At 34.6% G+C, this 18,996-nt stretch overlaps 1 protein-coding gene across 1 annotated transcript; it reads left to right on the top strand.

Annotated features, from left to right (window-relative positions):
• The first annotated feature begins 16,309 nt into the window (after positions 1-16,309).
• LOC113304589 (two-pore potassium channel 1-like) lies at positions 16,310-18,738 on the top strand. Its single transcript, XM_026553730.1, has 3 exons — positions 16,310-16,524; positions 17,189-18,106; positions 18,226-18,738. Exons 2-3 carry the CDS (start codon positions 17,214-17,216, stop codon positions 18,380-18,382), a joined length of 1,050 nt encoding a protein of 349 aa, XP_026409515.1. The 5' UTR covers positions 16,310-16,524; positions 17,189-17,213; the 3' UTR covers positions 18,383-18,738.
• The last annotated feature ends 258 nt before the right edge of the window (positions 18,739-18,996 follow it).

Below are 18,996 nucleotides of genomic sequence, written 5' to 3'. Positions count from 1 at the left end.
AGATCTTCAGCACCATGTGACTACATGCACTAAGTCTAAAGAAGCCTGTGATATCTTAGAAACCGTATTTGAAGGAAATACCAGTGAGAACAAAGCTAGACTTTAAAATCTAAATTCCGATTGGGAAAACCTTCGTATGGCAGATGAAGAAACATTTGATGAGTTTAATCACAAAGCATCTGAAATTGTTAATGCATCTTTTGCATGGGTAAGACCATTCTTGAAAAGGACATTGTGATGAAAATTCTCAGATCGTTTCCATTTAGATACGATTATAAGAAGCATGCCATCGTTGAAGGAAATAATCTCCCAACGCTATCTAGAAATACTCTGTTTGGGAATCTAAAGATCTTTGATCATGAGCATATTTCCAAGTCTAATAAGGATGTTGCTTTCAAAGCACTAAAGAACATTAAATTACTTGATAAAAGTAAAAGTGTTTATGTCTCTGAAGATGATCTTTCTAAGGCTGATTCATTAGATGAAGATCTTGACAAGTCAGTCTCGTTGATCACAAGACAGTTTAGGGATCTTCTTTTGAAGATAAGCAAACGATTCTCCAGAAATAAATCCAAGTCATCAGATAAACCACATAACCGTGTTCCTCCTAAAAATAGGGATAACGATGAAACTGATGACGAGGATATGCCTCAGTGATTTAAGTATAAAGGTTTTGGTCATTTTGCAAATGAGTGTCCAAATCGAAAGAAATACACTGGGAACAAAGGTCTTGTTGCAACTCTGGATGAAATGTCTGATAACTATGATTCTAATGAAGACGAAAAATCAAGTGTTGCACTTCTTTGTGAAAATATTGATTTTGATAATTGTAGAAATACATACATCAATCTTGATATTCTTTCAGAAGAAAACTCAACCAATCTGGAAGATAAAATTGACCTTTCCGTTGGAAACTCTATGTATGACATTTCAGGTACCACTATGTGTCTAGCAGCTTGCACATCTCAGACGCTTGAGTTATGTCCAAGATTGAAATGCTCGTCTGTTCACTCAAAGGTCATGAACTATCAAAGTGTTATAAGTACAAACACAAATTGAGACATGTCAACAAATTTCAACGAAGAGCAAATCGATTAGCAAACAAGGTCAAACTTGTTCAAAAGACCACCGAGGTATGTAAGATTTTATCTTCGTCCAAGAAGTTAATTTCCAAGGATAAAACAAGACCTTTAGAAAAGAAAGAATGGTCCAATCGTTTTGATATACAGAGGTCCATAAATTCCTCTCAAGATGAACATGGTGGACAAATCATGGTTTTTAAACTCGAATGAATCGTACGAGTCGAGTCAGAAATTCATAATTCGATTCGAAGCGCATGTATGAATCGTTTGACCAACAAATCTGACAGGTCGACGTTTGTCTACGCTTCAGACTTCGGTCAAACCAAATCTCGTGTTGTTCTATTTTATTTTGTTGCAAAAATAACATCTGTAGGATTCGAACCTGCGTTATAGAGACAACACTCAAACCACTGAGTTGTGGTTCATTTGGTGATTAGTGATGCATTTAAATCTTATTTATACAAAACTTGAAAAATATATGTAACTTTTGTTAGGCTTTTCACCTAGTTATTTATTTTTTTATAGACAAATATATGATTCAAAAATTGACCATGAATCTACGATTCACGATTTAACATACGATTCGATTCTCAATTTTTCAAAAGCGATTCACGATTTAAAAACCTTGGGACAGATTATTGTTCACCGCAACACAACTTGATTGTGTTGTTTTGTAGATCTTGTCTCATGTGCCTTAAAAAAGTTTTTATTTTTCTCTTTTCTTAGTTTTGTTTTGATGCAAAATTGAAATTTCCTGTCTATCAATAAAGGAGAGTTATTCTCGATAATTCTACTCTCTCTAGGGTTCAGAATTGTGCGTGCACGAACCTATTAAAGGTTGCGTAACCCTACATTCCTTTTTCCTTACATGAAACTTTTTTTATTTTAAGACTGCTTGTTGAGTTGAATTGTAATTTCCTATCACAAACCCATGCGCTTATGGATACTCCAAGTATTATGTCTTCTGATGGAAAAGATGTTAATATGATTGTCAAGCCATCAATCATGAAGGGAAAAGAGAAATCTCCGTTGCCTCCAACTTTGAAAAGAAAAAGAAGGAATGTGAGGAAGCCAAGAGTGGTTCCTTCAAATTCTCAGAAATTTTCTGATGTTCTTGAAGTATTGAAGGAGACACGAAAGGAGATTCAACAGATAAAGGTTGTTGTAGTCAAGACTCTTGAGATTAAGAAGGCCCTGGTTTGACATCAATCAAGAAGGTTTATCGATATTAACTCCTATATTCATGAACCTTATTCCCCAATGACTGTCGATGACAAAGAGTTCGGGGACGATAAAGAATTCTTCAAAGGTCTTAATGTCTAGTAAATCTTCTTATGAGAATTTATTCTTATGTTTTTAGGAAGAATAACTAGAGTTTGGAATAGTCATTATTGTGATTACACATAGCTATATCCAGCGTTTTCATCTTTATTGTTTTTAGATTTATTTGTTTAAATTCTAAAAATTGTTTGGAAGATGATTTTTGCAGTATTAATCTTTATGGTTTTATATATTGCAAATTTGTTATGGGACATGTGTGTTTGCGTCCGTGAACTATGATTGTCCCATACTTTGTCAAAAGTTAAGTCTTTCATATGTCGATATGCATGTATTGATAAAAGAATGAATGAGCTTTTGACATTAAAAAAGTTTTAAGCCTACTATGTCATTATGCAAATACTGATGGAAGATAGGATGAACTTTTGTATACAAGGATTATGTTTATTGTATGTCATGGTGCAAATAGTGATGGGAAATAGAATAAATCCTTATCTATTCCACAGTATTGATCTTCCCTGATCCATATTTTATGTATATACTGTGCGGCTCCGTAAGTTCTCTTATGTCGAGCATGACCAATTGAATTGATCACACTTTTGTGGTAATTTAGTTGGGTATTCCCATTGAATTAATCATGGGTTTTCTTGTGGTTAATTTAATTGAGTATTTTTGGATTCAAATTCATATTCGTATGTGATTTGTTATATCCAAAGAAATCCTTCCTCTCTTGTGAAAGTAAGATCGCTCTTGTTGTTCTTTCGGGATTGACATTTTATGGGGGAGAGTTCTTAATTGAACTTGTGCTTAATTGACAAATCTTTGTGGGGAGTGCGGCTGTGGAATGTTACAGGGGTTATCTTGTATCTTTATAAACTCCTTGATGAATGCATTTAGCTTCGGGTATATGACGGCATCTAAAAAGTTGATATGTGCTTGCTTTTGTTCATGCAATGTCTCTATGGAAATTTCATTAGGATCCCACTAGTTTTCGTACCTTTGCCAATTTTATTTACAAAAAAATGAGAGAATTAATATGTAGTTCACACTACAAATACATATGGTTTTCGGATCATTATGTAAGGGGGAGTGGTTTCCATGTGAGATGGAGTATTGACTAAGGGGGAGTGATACATATCACCATAGTATTGTTGTCTAAGTTGTGATGATACAATTGAACTTTGATGATGTATAATAATACTATTGCACTGTATAACAATGATTGAGAATTCTTGTTTTCTCATTGTTATGACTACAGATTTTCAACAACGGTGATACTAAACTTACAACCTTTGGGATCATTGGAGTACTTGGAAGTGAAGAAGATTTCGAGTAATGTTGAAGAACCAAGAAGATCAGGCATGTGGAACAGGAGTTACAAAAGTTTGTTTATCTATTTTTGTATTCCATATGTATTGATAGTTTTGTCACTACAAATTGACAAAGGGGGAGATTGTTAGAGCACTGCTCGGTCGAACTCGCATGCGTTGCTATCTCAAGCATGTTTTTCAATGTTCGTGATCAAAACTATAAGTCTTGATTTCTTGTCTACTATTAGCTAAATCTCGGACTAGGATAGAAAGTGTAGTTTAGCTCCAGACTCCATGGCGATCATCATACAAAGACGAAAAACTGCTCAAGGAACTAGTGGAACTTCATCGACTAAAAGGTATGTGGATAGTTGAGCTTATCTATCACTCAAAAGTCTATCTACTATCTTGAGACAAAAGTCGTTTTGCTATATAGACTTTTATTATACACATTTGCTATTTCGAGGCGAGTTTAACTCGCTTATCTATTTCTCGAAATATGTGTTAGTAAGCTTTCTCTTTGGCCAAGTTCATCTTTACTAGTGACGAAAGTCATGTTAAGTTTCAATCACTTGAAAATGGCTTTGACGAAAAATGGTTTGTGAACAACACCTATATAACGTCCTCTAAGAATGTTTCAATGATTGAAATGAGAGTTTAGATTATATAACCATTGTTGGATATAAGCATTTTGTGATACTCATACATGTATAAGTCCTTATTACTTGAACCAAAGTATGCGTACTTTGTTGATCAGGAAAACCGGAACATAGTCCGTGAACCCAGTCCGCGTACTGTCGGAGGTTCTCTTCTCGAGAAAATCAGCTGGAGTTTGTGAACTATTTATAAACTTATTCCGGGTAATTAAGTCAGCATACCAGTCTGCTTACTTAAGTTGGTTATTTTCTAAAAACGATTATTCGTGAACTTAAACTTATATAAACTAAGGAATGCAAGTTTGCAAACCGTGGCTATAAAGTTCATGAATCGATTCGAGTGAATCAAATCGTTTTTGTTTCAATTGTGTCTATTATAAAGATCTAAGCAATTGAACAACTCTATAACTAGTTCATTTGAGTCATTTGAACTAGTTGTGGTAAAGAAGAATATGGTTGATATGAAAGTGCTCACATGGCTAACCATTTGGTTAACTACTGTTGAACCAACTAGATGTACAAGTTTGGGTACGGTTACACAAACATGCATTTTATTTGTGTATAACAAGATAAGTTTTGATCTAACGGTTGAAAGATATTAGCTTGAATCTAATCAAAATGCTTTGTTACTAACCTAACATTGATTGCAAAACCTGATTTGAAAGACTATATAAGGGAGAATTCTAGCAACTGGGAAACATAATCCCTACACCTCCTGTGTGATACTAGTTGTATTAGCTAGAGTCGATTCTCTTTTAACCTTAGGTTTCTAACGAGACCTTGTAGGTTAACGACTTGAAGACTTCATTGGGATTATGAAGCCAGACCGATAATACTTTCTCGTAGTTGTGTGATCTGATCTTATTATTTCTATCGTACTAAGTACAATTGTAAGGATTGACTTGAGATTGATTTCTCCGATAGGCAGGATATAAAAGTAGTCGCAAACATCTTCGTCTCATCGTTTGTGATTCCACAATATCTAGTTTCATCATCATACGATTTAGATTGTTGTGAGGTGATTGATAATAATAAGCTGTTCTTCGGGAATATAAGTCTGATTTATCAATTGGTTCATGTTCACCTTGATTTATCAAAAGACGGAACAAAAACTCGTAGGTCTTTCGGTGGGAGACAGATTTATCTATTACCGTAGACTTTTCTGTGTGATACATATTTGTTTATTAAAGTCTTCGACTTTGGGTCGTAGCAACTCTTAGTTGTGGGTGATATCAGCTAAGGGAATCAAGTGCGTAGTATCCTGCTGGGATCAGAGATGTAGGAGACCGATTGTACCTTGGATAAGTATGAGATTGATTGGGGTTCAACCACAGTCCAGACCGAAGTTAGTTTGTAGTAGGTTAGTGTATGTAGCGGATGAATACAGTGTGTGTTCAATCTGGACTAGGTCCTGAGGTTTTTCTGCATTTGCGGTTTCCTCGTTAACAAAACTTCTGGTGTCTGTTTTATTTCTCTTCTGCATTATATTTTGTTATATAATTGAAATATCACAGGTTGTGCGTTCCAATCAATCAATTGGGAAATCCAACCTTTAATTATTGTTTGAAATTGATTGATACTTGAATATTGGTCTTTGGTACCGTTCAAGTGATTTCTCTTGTATTTAATTAGACTCGTAGATTTCTATTTGCTTGAGTAAGTATTGAATCAAGAAAGAGAGATATAACTCTTTGATATACTTTTATTAAGATTGAGTCTGACTATCTAGTTGATTCTCTTAAAAGTATATTGGAGTTAGTCCATACATATTGCTAATGGAAATATTGGGTGTGGATGTTAGAGCCCCGCTTTTTTAATACTATTAACTTATCTTTTAACTGAGATAGATCTCCAATAACTAATCTTACTTAAAAAAAATTAATGTCAAGAATTAATGATTTATTCCTCCAATGAACATGCTGTGATTGTTCATTGATGGATTTTATTAAAACTTCACTATCTGACTCAAATACCACTCTATTGAGATTCTTTGAAACAGACCAAGATGCAGCTTCTTTCATGGCTCTGCACTCCAGCTCTTCTACTTCCAGTACTTCTATCACTCCTCCATTAAAGTATTTTCCTTGAGCACCAATGCAGTGGCCTGAAAAATCTTTTACAATTAGTCCTATGCCACCTTGTAAAGTTTCTAGTAGAAAGGATGCATCAAAATTGATTTTCAGATAACCAGTATATGGAGGTTTCCATTTTAACACCCGCAAAGAGTTGTTATTAGTAGTAATATTATTAGAAGATGGAGTACTAAGTCTATGAATATTCTCTAAAGACAACAATATGTTGGGATTGATGTTCTGAAAAACTTTAGAACACCTATCTTTCCAGGTTGTCCAAATTGTCACCATAAGAAGTTTGTTTATTTCCTGTCTAGTAATACCTGATCCAAAAATAAGATTCTTTCCTGTAGAAACCAAGATATAACCCAATTTCAAAAGGAGCTATGTTGTGCCATAATATTACTTACATTAACATTTAAAGACAACCAAACTGATCTAGCATAAGGACACTCAATAAGCATATGATCAATAGACTCATTAAGATGATTGCAGAGACTACAATGTAGTTCTATATTTGGTATGTATCTAAAAAGTTTATCTCTAGTTGGGACTATATCCCTAATGCATTTCCAGGAAAAAAGTTTGACTTTATGAGGCAATTTAACTTGCCACAAAGCCTTCCAAACCTGAACTGGAACAACATGAGCACCTGCATTAGCATTATAGAATCCAGATAACAATCATAAGAACTTTTACAGATAATTGTCCCTTCCTATCTAGCATCCAAATAAGCGTGTCATAGACAATTGCAGGAATAGTCATAGCTAGAATTTTATTAGCAGAATCAGGGGCAAACAGATAGTGAACCAAATACACATTCCATTCTCTAATACCATGTATAAACAGATCAGAAACATAAACATATGAAATTGTGTTGATTAAACCATCATCTGGTAAGGGCGTGTGATCTAATCCAATAACCCAGCAATCTAGCCAAATTTTAATTCTAGTTTCGCACCTCACAGAAATACGAAATAGTACATATGTATAATCATAATCTATATAGAAATACGACTTTTGTCTCAAGATATATAGGAGATAAAGTATACTTTTGAGTGATAGATAAGTTCAAGTATCCACATACCTTTTTTTAGATGAAGTTCCACCAGTTCCTTGAGTAGTTCTTCGTCTTTGCATGATGAACACCGTGGAGTCTAGAGCTCAACCACACTTAGTAGACTAGAAATCAAGACTTATAGTTTTGGCAACTAAACTTGACAAATAAGCTTGATATAGTAACGCTTGCGAGTTCAACCGAGCAGTGCTCTAACAATCTCAATTTTGTTGAAAAAACTATCAATACATATGGAATACAAAATAAATAAACTTTGCAGCTTCTTTTCCACATGCATGATCTCCTTGGTTCTTCGAAATTACTCGAAATATTCGTCACTTCCAAGTACTCCAATGATCCCAAAGGTTGTAAGTTCAGCATCATCGTTGTTGAAAATCCGTAGCCATAACAATGAGAAAACACGAGATCTCAATCATTGTTATACAGTGTCATAATATTATTAAACATCATCAAAGTTCAATTGTATCACAACTTCGAAAACAATACTATGGTGATATGTATCACTGCCCCTTAGTTAATACTTCATATCACATGGAAACCACTCCCCCTTACATAATGATCCGAAAACCATATATACCTTTGTAAATAAAATTGGCAAAGGTACGAAAATTAGTGGGATCCTCATGAAATTCCCATAGAGACACTTCATGACCAAAATAAAGTACATATCAACTTTTTAGATGCAATCATATAGCCGAAGCTAAATGCATTCATCAAGGAGTTTATAAAGATACAAGATAACCCCTATAATATTCCACATCCGCACTCCCACAAAGATTTGGCAATTAAGCACAAGTTCAATTAAGAACTCTCCCCCATAAAATGTCATTCTCGAGAGAACAAAAATAGAAACCTTACTTTTACAAGAAAAGAAGGATTTCTTTGGACAACACAAATCACATAAGAATATGAAATTGTATCCAAAAAACTCAATTAAATTAACCACAAGAGAACCCATGATAATTTAATTGGAAATGCTCAACATAAGAAAACTTACAGAGCCGCAAAGTACATACATAAGAAATATGGATCCGGGAATATCAATACTGTGGAATAGACAATGATTCATTCTATTATCCATTAATTTGCACCATGACATACAATAGACATAATCCTTGTAAACAAAAGTTTTATCCTTTCTTCCGTCAAATAATGACATAAAGGCTTTAACTTTTGTAAGTCAAAAGTTCATTCAATCTTTTATCAATACTTGCGTATCGACATATGAAGGACTTAACTTTTGACCACGTATGGGACAATCATAGTTTACGGACGCAAACACACATATCCCATAACAAATTGCAATATAAAAAACCATAAAGTTTAATACTGCAAAAATCATCTTTCAAACAATTTTTAGAATATAAGCAAATAAATCTAAAAACACTGAAGACGAAAATCGTTGGACATAGCTATGTGTAATCACAATAATGGTCATTCCAAAATCTAGTTATTCTTTCTAAAACACAAGAATGAAATTCTCATAAGAAGATTTCCTAGACAAAATCAAAATCAAAGTTCATTGAGAACTCATACCTTTCAATGAATCCATCATAGAAGGTATCACTAATTTCCTTTACTCTCTTGACCGTAGACACACCATGTTCGTGAGTTAGACTGCTAACTTTATGATCAACAACCCGAGCAAGTTGTCTAGCCTTGACACAGTCCATGATGAGCTTCTTTTGATTTTGTATCAGAATATTTTGATTAGCAAGGATTCTGGCCTGACCATCTAAGAGTTGGTTTATTTGCAGTTGAAGATTTGCAAACTCGACCTTTGAGTCGTTTCGAAAACGAGTCAAATCCTTGACAGATTCATCAATCCAGGAGTTATGTTCCTTCCTTGCAAGCATCTTCTTTAGAACCAGCTCTTGAATAGACTCACGTCCTTGAGTGTCTTCCTCCATATCAAGATGCACAATCTCTTGAGATTTTGCAAAGTTCTCCATATAATTTTTGTTAGGTATGGAACAATATAGAGGATATATATGTGTGTTTGTAAACATGAGAAGGAAACTCTTGTTATGGGAACCCTATGAACTCACCAGAGGATGACACAAACGTTCATGGACCGGCAACAATAAGAACACAAACAACACAAAACAGAAATATTATACAATATACTTGAGCATTTCTTAATCATCATCCTTGCAGCTCCCAAGCTAGGTACAAGGATGAGGATACCTGGAATCAGGTGGTAGAGTGAGAATTAATCCCAATACGATCATTGAGGAAACAGTTGTAAACATCATCTTAATGTTTGACCTTTGTGTTCTTTGCCTTTCTTCGGTTGACTTTCATCTCAGATGAGTATGACACAACCTGTTTAACATATCCGTCAGAGGGATTTCTCTGAGCACAAAATCTAGGACCTCTTGAAATTGGTTCTAGAGGGTCAGGATTCAAAGAAATCCATTTCCTAGACTTAGATTTACCAGACTTATTCTTATAAACGCATGAAATGTGTTCATTAGTGGCACAAGAATTTATACCATTAAGATGAACTTGTAACATGTGACGATTTTTAGAAGAGAGATCATTTTTATAAGATTTCTGGTTTTTTGCAGGCAAGAGATTCATTGTAGACTTCGTCAGACGATTTACTCCATTGACAGTAGAAAAAAGAAAATTATGGAGATTAAAAATTTGTTTCCTCCTGGAAAAACAATGAAGAGCATAGTGATTCTTTTTCCCACATAAGGAACAGGTTCGTGGAGGAGAAACATTTATAGGAGCTTGTTTTGACTTCATATCCCTGTTAGAGGATCGCAAGTTATGTAAACCCTTCTTAGCAGGTACTTTCTTGGGAGAACATATCTTCATGTATTGTAATCTGTCTGAGGACTGATCATTGGTACAGAAGAATTTCTCATTAAAACATAGTTTTCCTTTTTCAAGGATATGCACTGTTCTTGGGCTAGGATAAGGGAAGCACCTAGATTTTCCTTCTCAACACAAAGTCTGTTTAGATAAGATGAATGTGTCTCGATCAAATAATTTTCTCTAATTGAGTCTTCTTTGACAATATTCTCAAGAACACAAATCTTTTCACGCTAAAGAGTAGTTTCTTGAACAAGTTTTTCAATATTGTTGGAGAAGGATTCAATTATACAATAGAGTTCCCGTTCTCGACTAAGAGACTTCTCAAATTCATCAATAAGATGAGCATGATTATGAAAATCAATAGCCACAATCGATTTTTTTTTGAGATTCTGGTGAGCTCCATTTCATCTTTTGATATAGTGTAAATTGTCTCATTTCCTCGGGATTCGGAAGAATCGACTAAGGAGTAATCCTTTGAGGCAATCCCAAGACATTTTACATAATTAAAATCTTTGGAGGACATTTTGGTATGTATATATGCCAAAGATGAGATTCTTTCCACAGACTCAGATTGCTACAAACACAGACTGATGAGGTCTTAAACGTGTTTTCCTTCTCTGATACCAATTGAAAAAACGGGGGTCTAACAACCACACCCAATATTTTGCTTAGCAATCTGTATGGACTAACTCCAATATACTTTTAAGAGAATCAACTAGACAGTCAGACTCAATCTTAATAAAAATTATATCAAGGAGTTATATCTCAATTTGTTGATTCAATATTTACTCAAGCAAATAGAAATCTGCGATTCAAATTGAACACAATAGAAATTAACTTGAACGGTACCAAAGACCAATGTTCAAGTATCAATCGATTTCAATCAACAACCAAAGGTTGGATTTACCAATTGATTGATTCAACACAGAACCTGTTATATTTCAATTATATAACAAAATATAATGTGGAAAATAAATAACACAGACACCATAAGTTTTGTTAACGAGGAAACCGCAAATGCAGAAAAACCCAAGGACCTAGTCCAGATTGAACACACATTATATTAAGCCACTACAGACACTAGCCTACTACAAACTAACTTCGGTCTGGATTGTAGTTGAACCCCAATAAATCTCACACTGATCCAAGGTACAATTGCGCTCCTTACGTCTTTGATCCCAGCAGGATACTACGCATTTGATTCCCTTAGCTGATCTCAGCCACAACTAAGAGTTGCTACGACCCAAAGTCGAAGACTATAACAAACAAATATGTATGACACAAAAAAGTCTACATGAATAGATAAATCTGTCTCCTACAGAAATACCTACGAGTTTTGTTCCGTCTTTTGATAAATCAAGGTGAACAGGAACCAATTGATAACCGGACTTATATTCCCAAAGAAAAACCTAGAATTATCAATCACCTCACAATAATCTAAATTGTATGATGGCGAAACTAGATATTGTGGAATTACAAATGATGAGACGAAGATGTTTGTGACTACTTTTCTATCTTGCCTATCGAAGAAATTAATCTCAATCCAATCTTACGATTGTACTTAAATACGATAGAAACAACAAGATCAGATCACACAATTATAGAGAAAATAGTTGGGTCTGGCTTCACAATCCCAATGAGGTCTTCAAGTCGTTAACCTACAGGGTCTCGATAGAAACCTAAGGTTAAAGGAGAATCGAATCTAGCTTATACAAATAGTATCACACATGAGGTGTGGAGATTAGGTTTCCAAGTTGCCAGAGTTCTCCTTTATATAGTCTTCAAATCAGGGTTTGCAATCAATGCTACCTTGGTAACAAAGCATTCAATACTCACCGTTAGATGAAAACCTGATTAGATTCAAGCTAATATCTTTCAACCATTAGATTGAATCTTAGCTTGTTATACACACATGAAATTTAACTTCATTTAGGTTTGAGTAACCGTACCTAAACGTGTACAAGTCGTTGGTTCAACGGTAGTTAACCATAGGTTAGCCATATGAGCACTTTCATATTAACCTTATTCTTCTTTACAACAACTAGTTCAAATGACTCAAATGAACTAGATAGAGAGTTGTTCAAATGCTTAGAACTCATAGAAGTATACAAGACACAATCGAAAAGAAAAAATACACTCGAATCGATTCATGAACATTATAGCCACGGTTTGCAAAGATTGCATTCCTTAAAATATAAATGTCTTAGTTCACGAATTAAACTGTTTTTAGAAAATAACCTACTCAAGTATGCATACTGATACGCGGACTTAAGTACCCGAATAAAGTTTGTTTTTATTTCATAAACTCCAGCAGAAATTCACGGGATGTCAACTTCCGACAGTACGCATACTGGTACGCGGACTTTAGTTCCGGTTATCCTGAGCAGTAGAGTACGCATACTTTGGTTCAAGGATATCGGACTTACACACATATGAGTTGTCTCACAATGTTTATATCCAACCATGGTTATGTATTCTAAACTCTCATTTAAATCATTGAAACATTCTTAGAGGACGTTATATAGTTGTTGTTCACAAACTATTTTTCGTCAAAGCATTTTCAAGTAATTAAAACTAATATGACTTTCGTCACTAGTAAAGATAAACTTGGCCAAAGCGAAAGCTTACCAACACATATTTCGATAAATAGATAAACGAGATAAACTCAGCTCGAAATAGTACATGTGTATAATCATAGTCTATATAGCAATACGACTTTTGTCTCAAGATATATAGGAGATAAAGTATACTTTTGAGCGATAGATAAGTTCAAGTCTCCACATACCTTTTTGTCGATGAAGTTACACCAGTTCCTTGAGTAGTTCTTCGTCTTTGCATGATGAACATCGTGGAGTCTAGAGCTCAACTATACTTTCTATCCTAGTCCGAACTTATCTATTAGTAGACTAGAAATCAAGACTTATAGTTTTGGCAACTGAACTTGAAAAATAAGCTTGAGATAACAACGCTTGCGAGTTCAACCGAGAAGTGCTCTAGCACCTCTAGTTGGTTCAAATTGGTCACAAGGTGAACCATTGAGCAGCACACTAATACTAGTTGTAGAGACACATTTCATTATAAGGTTGCATAAATCTTTATTGAAACCAAAGCTATTCAAAACTTTAATCAGAAATTTCCATTCAAGTCTGTCAAAAGCTTTTGACAAATCCAATTGCAGAGCCATTGTACCACTTAAACCTTCCTTGGGTTTCATAGAGTGAATTACTTCATGTGCAATAATAATATTGTCATGAATAGCTCTCCTTGGAACAAAAGAAGCTTGATAAGGTGAGATTAGTTTATTAAGAAAAGGTCTTATTCTATTAGCTCAAATTTTAGACACAATTTTATAAGAAACATTAAATAGGCCAATTGGTCTAAATCCATAGGGTTTCTTAGGGCTTTTACATTTAGGAATAAGAGTAATGTAAGTTCTATTTAGACTTCTTGGCATATGGAAACTATGGAAAAATCTTTTGAACAACATATATGATATCCTTACCAACGAGCTGCCATTGTGTCTGGTAAAAACCTGCTTGAAATCCATCAGGTCCAGGGGCACTCCAAGCAGGCATATGTTTAACTACATTCTCAATTTCAAGCTCATTAGGAACAACAGTGAACACAACATTATCATCATCAGAAATAATTCTAGGTAATATATCAAAAGCATTATCAGGAATTACAGGATTAGAAGTACTAGCGACATCACTAAAATGATTAGTAAGAAGAGTACCAATATCATTTTTATCCCTGAGCCAATTACCATTAGCATCACAAAGATCATTTATATTTTTATATGCAATCCTTTATTGACTATGGAATGGGAATACCTAGTATTATTATCCATTTCAAAAACAGATTTATCTCTAAATTTTTCCTTATAAAAGTCAGACTGAATTTTGTACCCATTTTCCAGCTCACCAACAATTGACTTAACTCTAACATGCTGATCAGTAGAACTAATATCATTTTGAGCAGATTCTAAATCCTTTTGAAGCTTATTGATATTCATTTGAATATCTCCAAACTCCATTCTATTCCATTGAGACAAGGTCATTCTAGCACTATGTTGCTTTTGGTTTAACATATGAGCAGGACTTCCATGTGTCTCTAAATTCCAAGATCTCTCTAGGGTATTCTTAGAAATTTCCATGTTCAATCCAAGTTCTAAAAAACTTGAAAGGTCTATATAAATGTTTAAGAATAGGATCAGTAATGAGAAAAAATTGGCAATCATCAGAGGCAATGAAATTTAAATGCAAAAGCTTAGCAGTGGAGAAATTTAAAAACCAATCATTATTGCCAAGGGCCATGTCAAGTCTAGCTTTCCTAGTCTCAGTTCCATAGGAGTTACTAGTCCAAGTGAAATCCCTGCCTTCATAACCAATATCTAACAAACCAGCATCATTGACTCTATTTTGAACCAATTATCAGAGCTATTATTATTCTTATCTAAATGAAATTTTAGATCACCTAAAATTAACCAAGGATGTTTAACATCTCTACTAAACTCAATCAACAAATTCCATTGGGTTTTCTTTGGTTCAGTATAAGTTGATCCATACACAAAGGAAATAAGAACTTGAGGTTTACTTGGATCAAGCTTAATGAGAGCATGAGTGATATTAATGTCACAACCAATTATCTCAATATCAATTCCATCCTTTCACATTAGGATTAAACCTCCATCTTTCCCTACCCCACATAATTATGATAGTGAACTGATTGAGTAACATAGATCATTCTAACTTCATCTATTTTAGTTTCACAAAGAAAGATGAAATCAGGTTTTTGAGTGCGAACCAAGTTTTGAAACTGTTGTTTAGTAAAGTTATTGGCTATACCTTGCACATTCCATGAAATAATTTTCATTTTTAAATCTAAAGAAATTAAACAAAATAAAGGTTTAAAGAGTATCAGAAATACCTTATCTTCCTTTGTGTTGCAGTTTTGATTATCCCTCATTGTGACCATCTGAGTTGTCTGTGTGTTCACATGATTTTCAGAGCTTGAAGCAGCATGTTCAAAAACAGGACTTTCTGGAGCATTATTCCTTTGACTTTTTCCTAGCCTACCACCAGTATCATTTCCATCAGCATTTGACACTTAAAATATGATTTGGTAAAATCCCATGGTATTCAGGGAGGAAAAATATTCCCATAAAGAATACATCGTTCCCTTTCTGGTCTAGGAGGAGTGTTTCCTTCACGATTTGTCTAGAACTTTTGAAAAAATGTTGAAAGTTGTTATTTCTGAGTGTAGGCAGTTTTGGAGGAGTGCTTCCTCCACGATTTGTCTAAAGCTACTCAAAATGTATTGAAAAGATAATCTCATACGTGGCTAGGTCAAAAGTTGGGTTTGTTGTTGAGATGACTAGTTAGGCCTATTCCTATGCACCATGTTAAAATAAAATTATTTGACATGTCATGTGACATGGCAAACGAGTTTCCCCACTATGGTAGATATGGCAAATTTAATTAAAAAAAATATATTTATGGTTTGTGTGGTGGGAGTATTTATAAAATCTTTATCGCTAGAGAAAAAGAGGTTATCGCTAGATGGAGTCTCTCTATCGCCAGATAAAGTATTTATAAATGAATAAAAAGACTATTTAGCAACTTTTATATGAAATCTTCACTTGCTTATCCTTCGTTCTACCCCGTCCCCTAGTATACGTAGAGTTGAAAACAATGTCAATTAATCTAATGAAACACTTAATTGGTCAATTTGCCCATTTTGTGTTTAATTCATATTTGAATCCAAGGAAATATATCAGAAATCCAGAGAAGCTCGAAAACATTTTTTTTTTTTTTGTTAAAGAATAAAAAAATATCTATGGAAGAAAGCAACTAAGAAGGCAAAAGACCTGGGTGAACGCATATATAACCTGTAAACACCATAAAATAACAACAAATTTAATTTTCAAAACATTTCTGATCAAAAAGATAAAATAATAAATTTCACAGAATGAGTCACTAATTAAGGTGGAGAGTGGAGACCAACTCTCACGTTGGACGGTGGTACTTGTTAGTGGTGGTGATCAACAATGATTGGATGTACAACTGTGATTGACCAAAAGGCTACTTTGGTCCCAAAATAACTATGTAGAGTGTTTCAGAAACAAATTTCTCATCAAATTCTAAACAATCCAGAATCAACGATGATCTTCATTTATACTATAATCTAACACGAGAAGCTGAAGAACTATTGTATTCAGAGGTAATCCCCAGATTTTCAGAAGCATTTTTATACTTTGCATTCCTTTTTTTCTCCCATTATCGCACTGTTTTTTACTACTTCATTGCACATAGATCTCTGAATCTGGCACCTGGTGTTAATGTCCTCTTTCATGTAAACTGATGCATCTTAGGATTCAAATTTGTTTTCCTAAAGACCCATTTCAGGAAATTTATGTCTAACACAGCTAACCATTAGCTGAACTGGTAGTAAGGTTTGACTTTTTGACAACCTGACCACTAAATTTTGATTTTCATGAGCTATTTTTATTGTTAGGTCTTTGACTAATGCTCTTTGAGGAATCGTTACTAAGTAATCTGATGAATTCTTATTGTGTTTCTATCATGGTGGGTGGGGCGAATTCAATTATCTTGCTGTTTCATGTTATGTAACGCAGATAGTTATAAATTGCCAAGTTTAGTTAATTATGCTGAACCATCGTCATATACTAGCTTCAAATAGTATACTCATTTATATAGATGAGTAATATTTCCTCATACTCTCATCGTTCTACTTTCCACTCCATTCTACAACATGAACAAGAATTTTGTTATTCGGTTTGTTTAAGTTACCAATGCATTAAGAATTAAGCACCAGCAACTGTATAAGTTGAGTGATATACAGTTCCGTAATGTTTGTGTTTCAGGTACTTGTCAACTTGAACTTATCTAATGGCTCATGATGATGCAACAAACACTGTGTTCACTGCTTTGTTAAAACCTTCTTCCCAACCCAATAAAATAGGTTCGGTCAAGAGAAGGATTCGACGGTCCGCAAGTGCCCCTATTGACTTCATTCCTCAAGAAAAGGATGATTGTGCAGTTCCTCGTAACCAATCGATTTTCTTTAATGTACACCCTAGTTTTAGACAGGTACCGTTGATTCTTGCTCTGTATCTTGGCGTAGGAGCCATTTGCTTCTGCCTAGTCAAAGATCAAATCAAAGGTCAGAAAACAAATGAGATCCTTGACGCCATATATTTTTGCATTATAACAATGACCACAGTTGGATACGGAGATCTTGTTCCAGATAGCGTTGCCACAAAATTACTGGCCTGCGCCTTTGTCTTTACAGGAATTGCTATTATCGGGTTTTTTCTTACTAAGTCAGCAGACTTCCTTTTAGAGAAGCAGGAAGCGTTGTTGGTTAAATGCTTACACATGAATGAAAAAGTCGGTGGACTTGAGATTCTGAAGGAACTAGAAACTAACAGAGTAAAATACAAGTTCTTTATAAATTTAGGAGTGCTTTTGTTGCTTATGGCAGTTGGTACGGTTTTCTTGATAAGAGTTGAGAAATTAAGCTTCGTTGATGCCTTCTATTGTGTCTGTGCCACCATAACAACTTTAGGTTACGGTGACAAGAGCTTCTCAACCAAAGTAGGGCGTATTTTTGCTATCTTTTGGATATTGACTAGTACCATCTGTTTGGGTTTGTTTTTCCTACACCTTGCCGAACTGACTAGTGAGCGTAAGCAGCAGTCAATAGTCAAATGGGTCCTTACACGAAAGATGACTCATGTCGATCTCGAGGCAGCAGACTTTGATGATGATGGGGTCGTAAGGTAAGTTTCTTATGCTATTCATTGATTAAAAATCTTTAATGCAAAGAAATTCATTTGAAACATGTGTATCTGTCCTAATTGTGGATTAATGGTTACTTTTCATCTTTCATTCTGGACAGTGCTACGGAATTCATTCTGTATAAGCTTAAAGAGATGGGTAAAGTAAAGCAGGAAGATATTGTACTTCTGATGAAGCAATTTGAGGATCTTGATGTTGATCAATCTGGAACAATTTCAACATCTGATATAACACTTGCATATATGGAGGGCAACTGACAAATGCCATCTGATTTTGATTTCGAATGCTGATAAATACAGAACTGAGTTTGGGTGTACACTAGTAACAGTTGCGAGATATCCTTCTTTACTCTTGGGCAGAAAATAATTGTGTTGTGCAGTGCTCATCTGATTCAAGAAGGTGACTTCGTTCCAGGGGGAAAAAAAAAAGCAGACTTGAAAACCGACCAACTTATTTCTAAATTGTGAGCTGTTTGTAAATTAGCATGGCATAAAGTGTAAGTTCAGTTGCTCTTTTTGGAAACGCTTAATGCGACTTTGTCAGATACATATTTGTGTGAGATTGTACATTTGATTGAGTTATTGGCTGTTGATAGATACAAAGTAATATTACTAAATTTATACAGATGAATTATCATTACATTTCTATTTGTAACTGCAAAGTTTGGACTTTGGGCGAGGCTGTTATTCTGGTAAGTTTTGACATCGTTTTTTCCTATCAGTTGCCGAGGGGCAGGTTAAGGCACAGGATGATGGGCATTGGATCTCATAATGTGTGTAGTTTGAAACTCACCCGTTGCGTTGGATTGCAGACGTGCAACACACGTACACTCCGCTTCTTATATATAATAATGCGAGTACAGTTCCAATGG

This window comes from Papaver somniferum, chromosome 8, assembly GCF_003573695.1.
Source record: "Papaver somniferum cultivar HN1 chromosome 8, ASM357369v1, whole genome shotgun sequence".
Lineage (NCBI taxonomy): Eukaryota > Viridiplantae > Streptophyta > Magnoliopsida > Ranunculales > Papaveraceae > Papaver > Papaver somniferum.
This window is presented reverse-complemented; position numbering and strand designations above follow the sequence as displayed.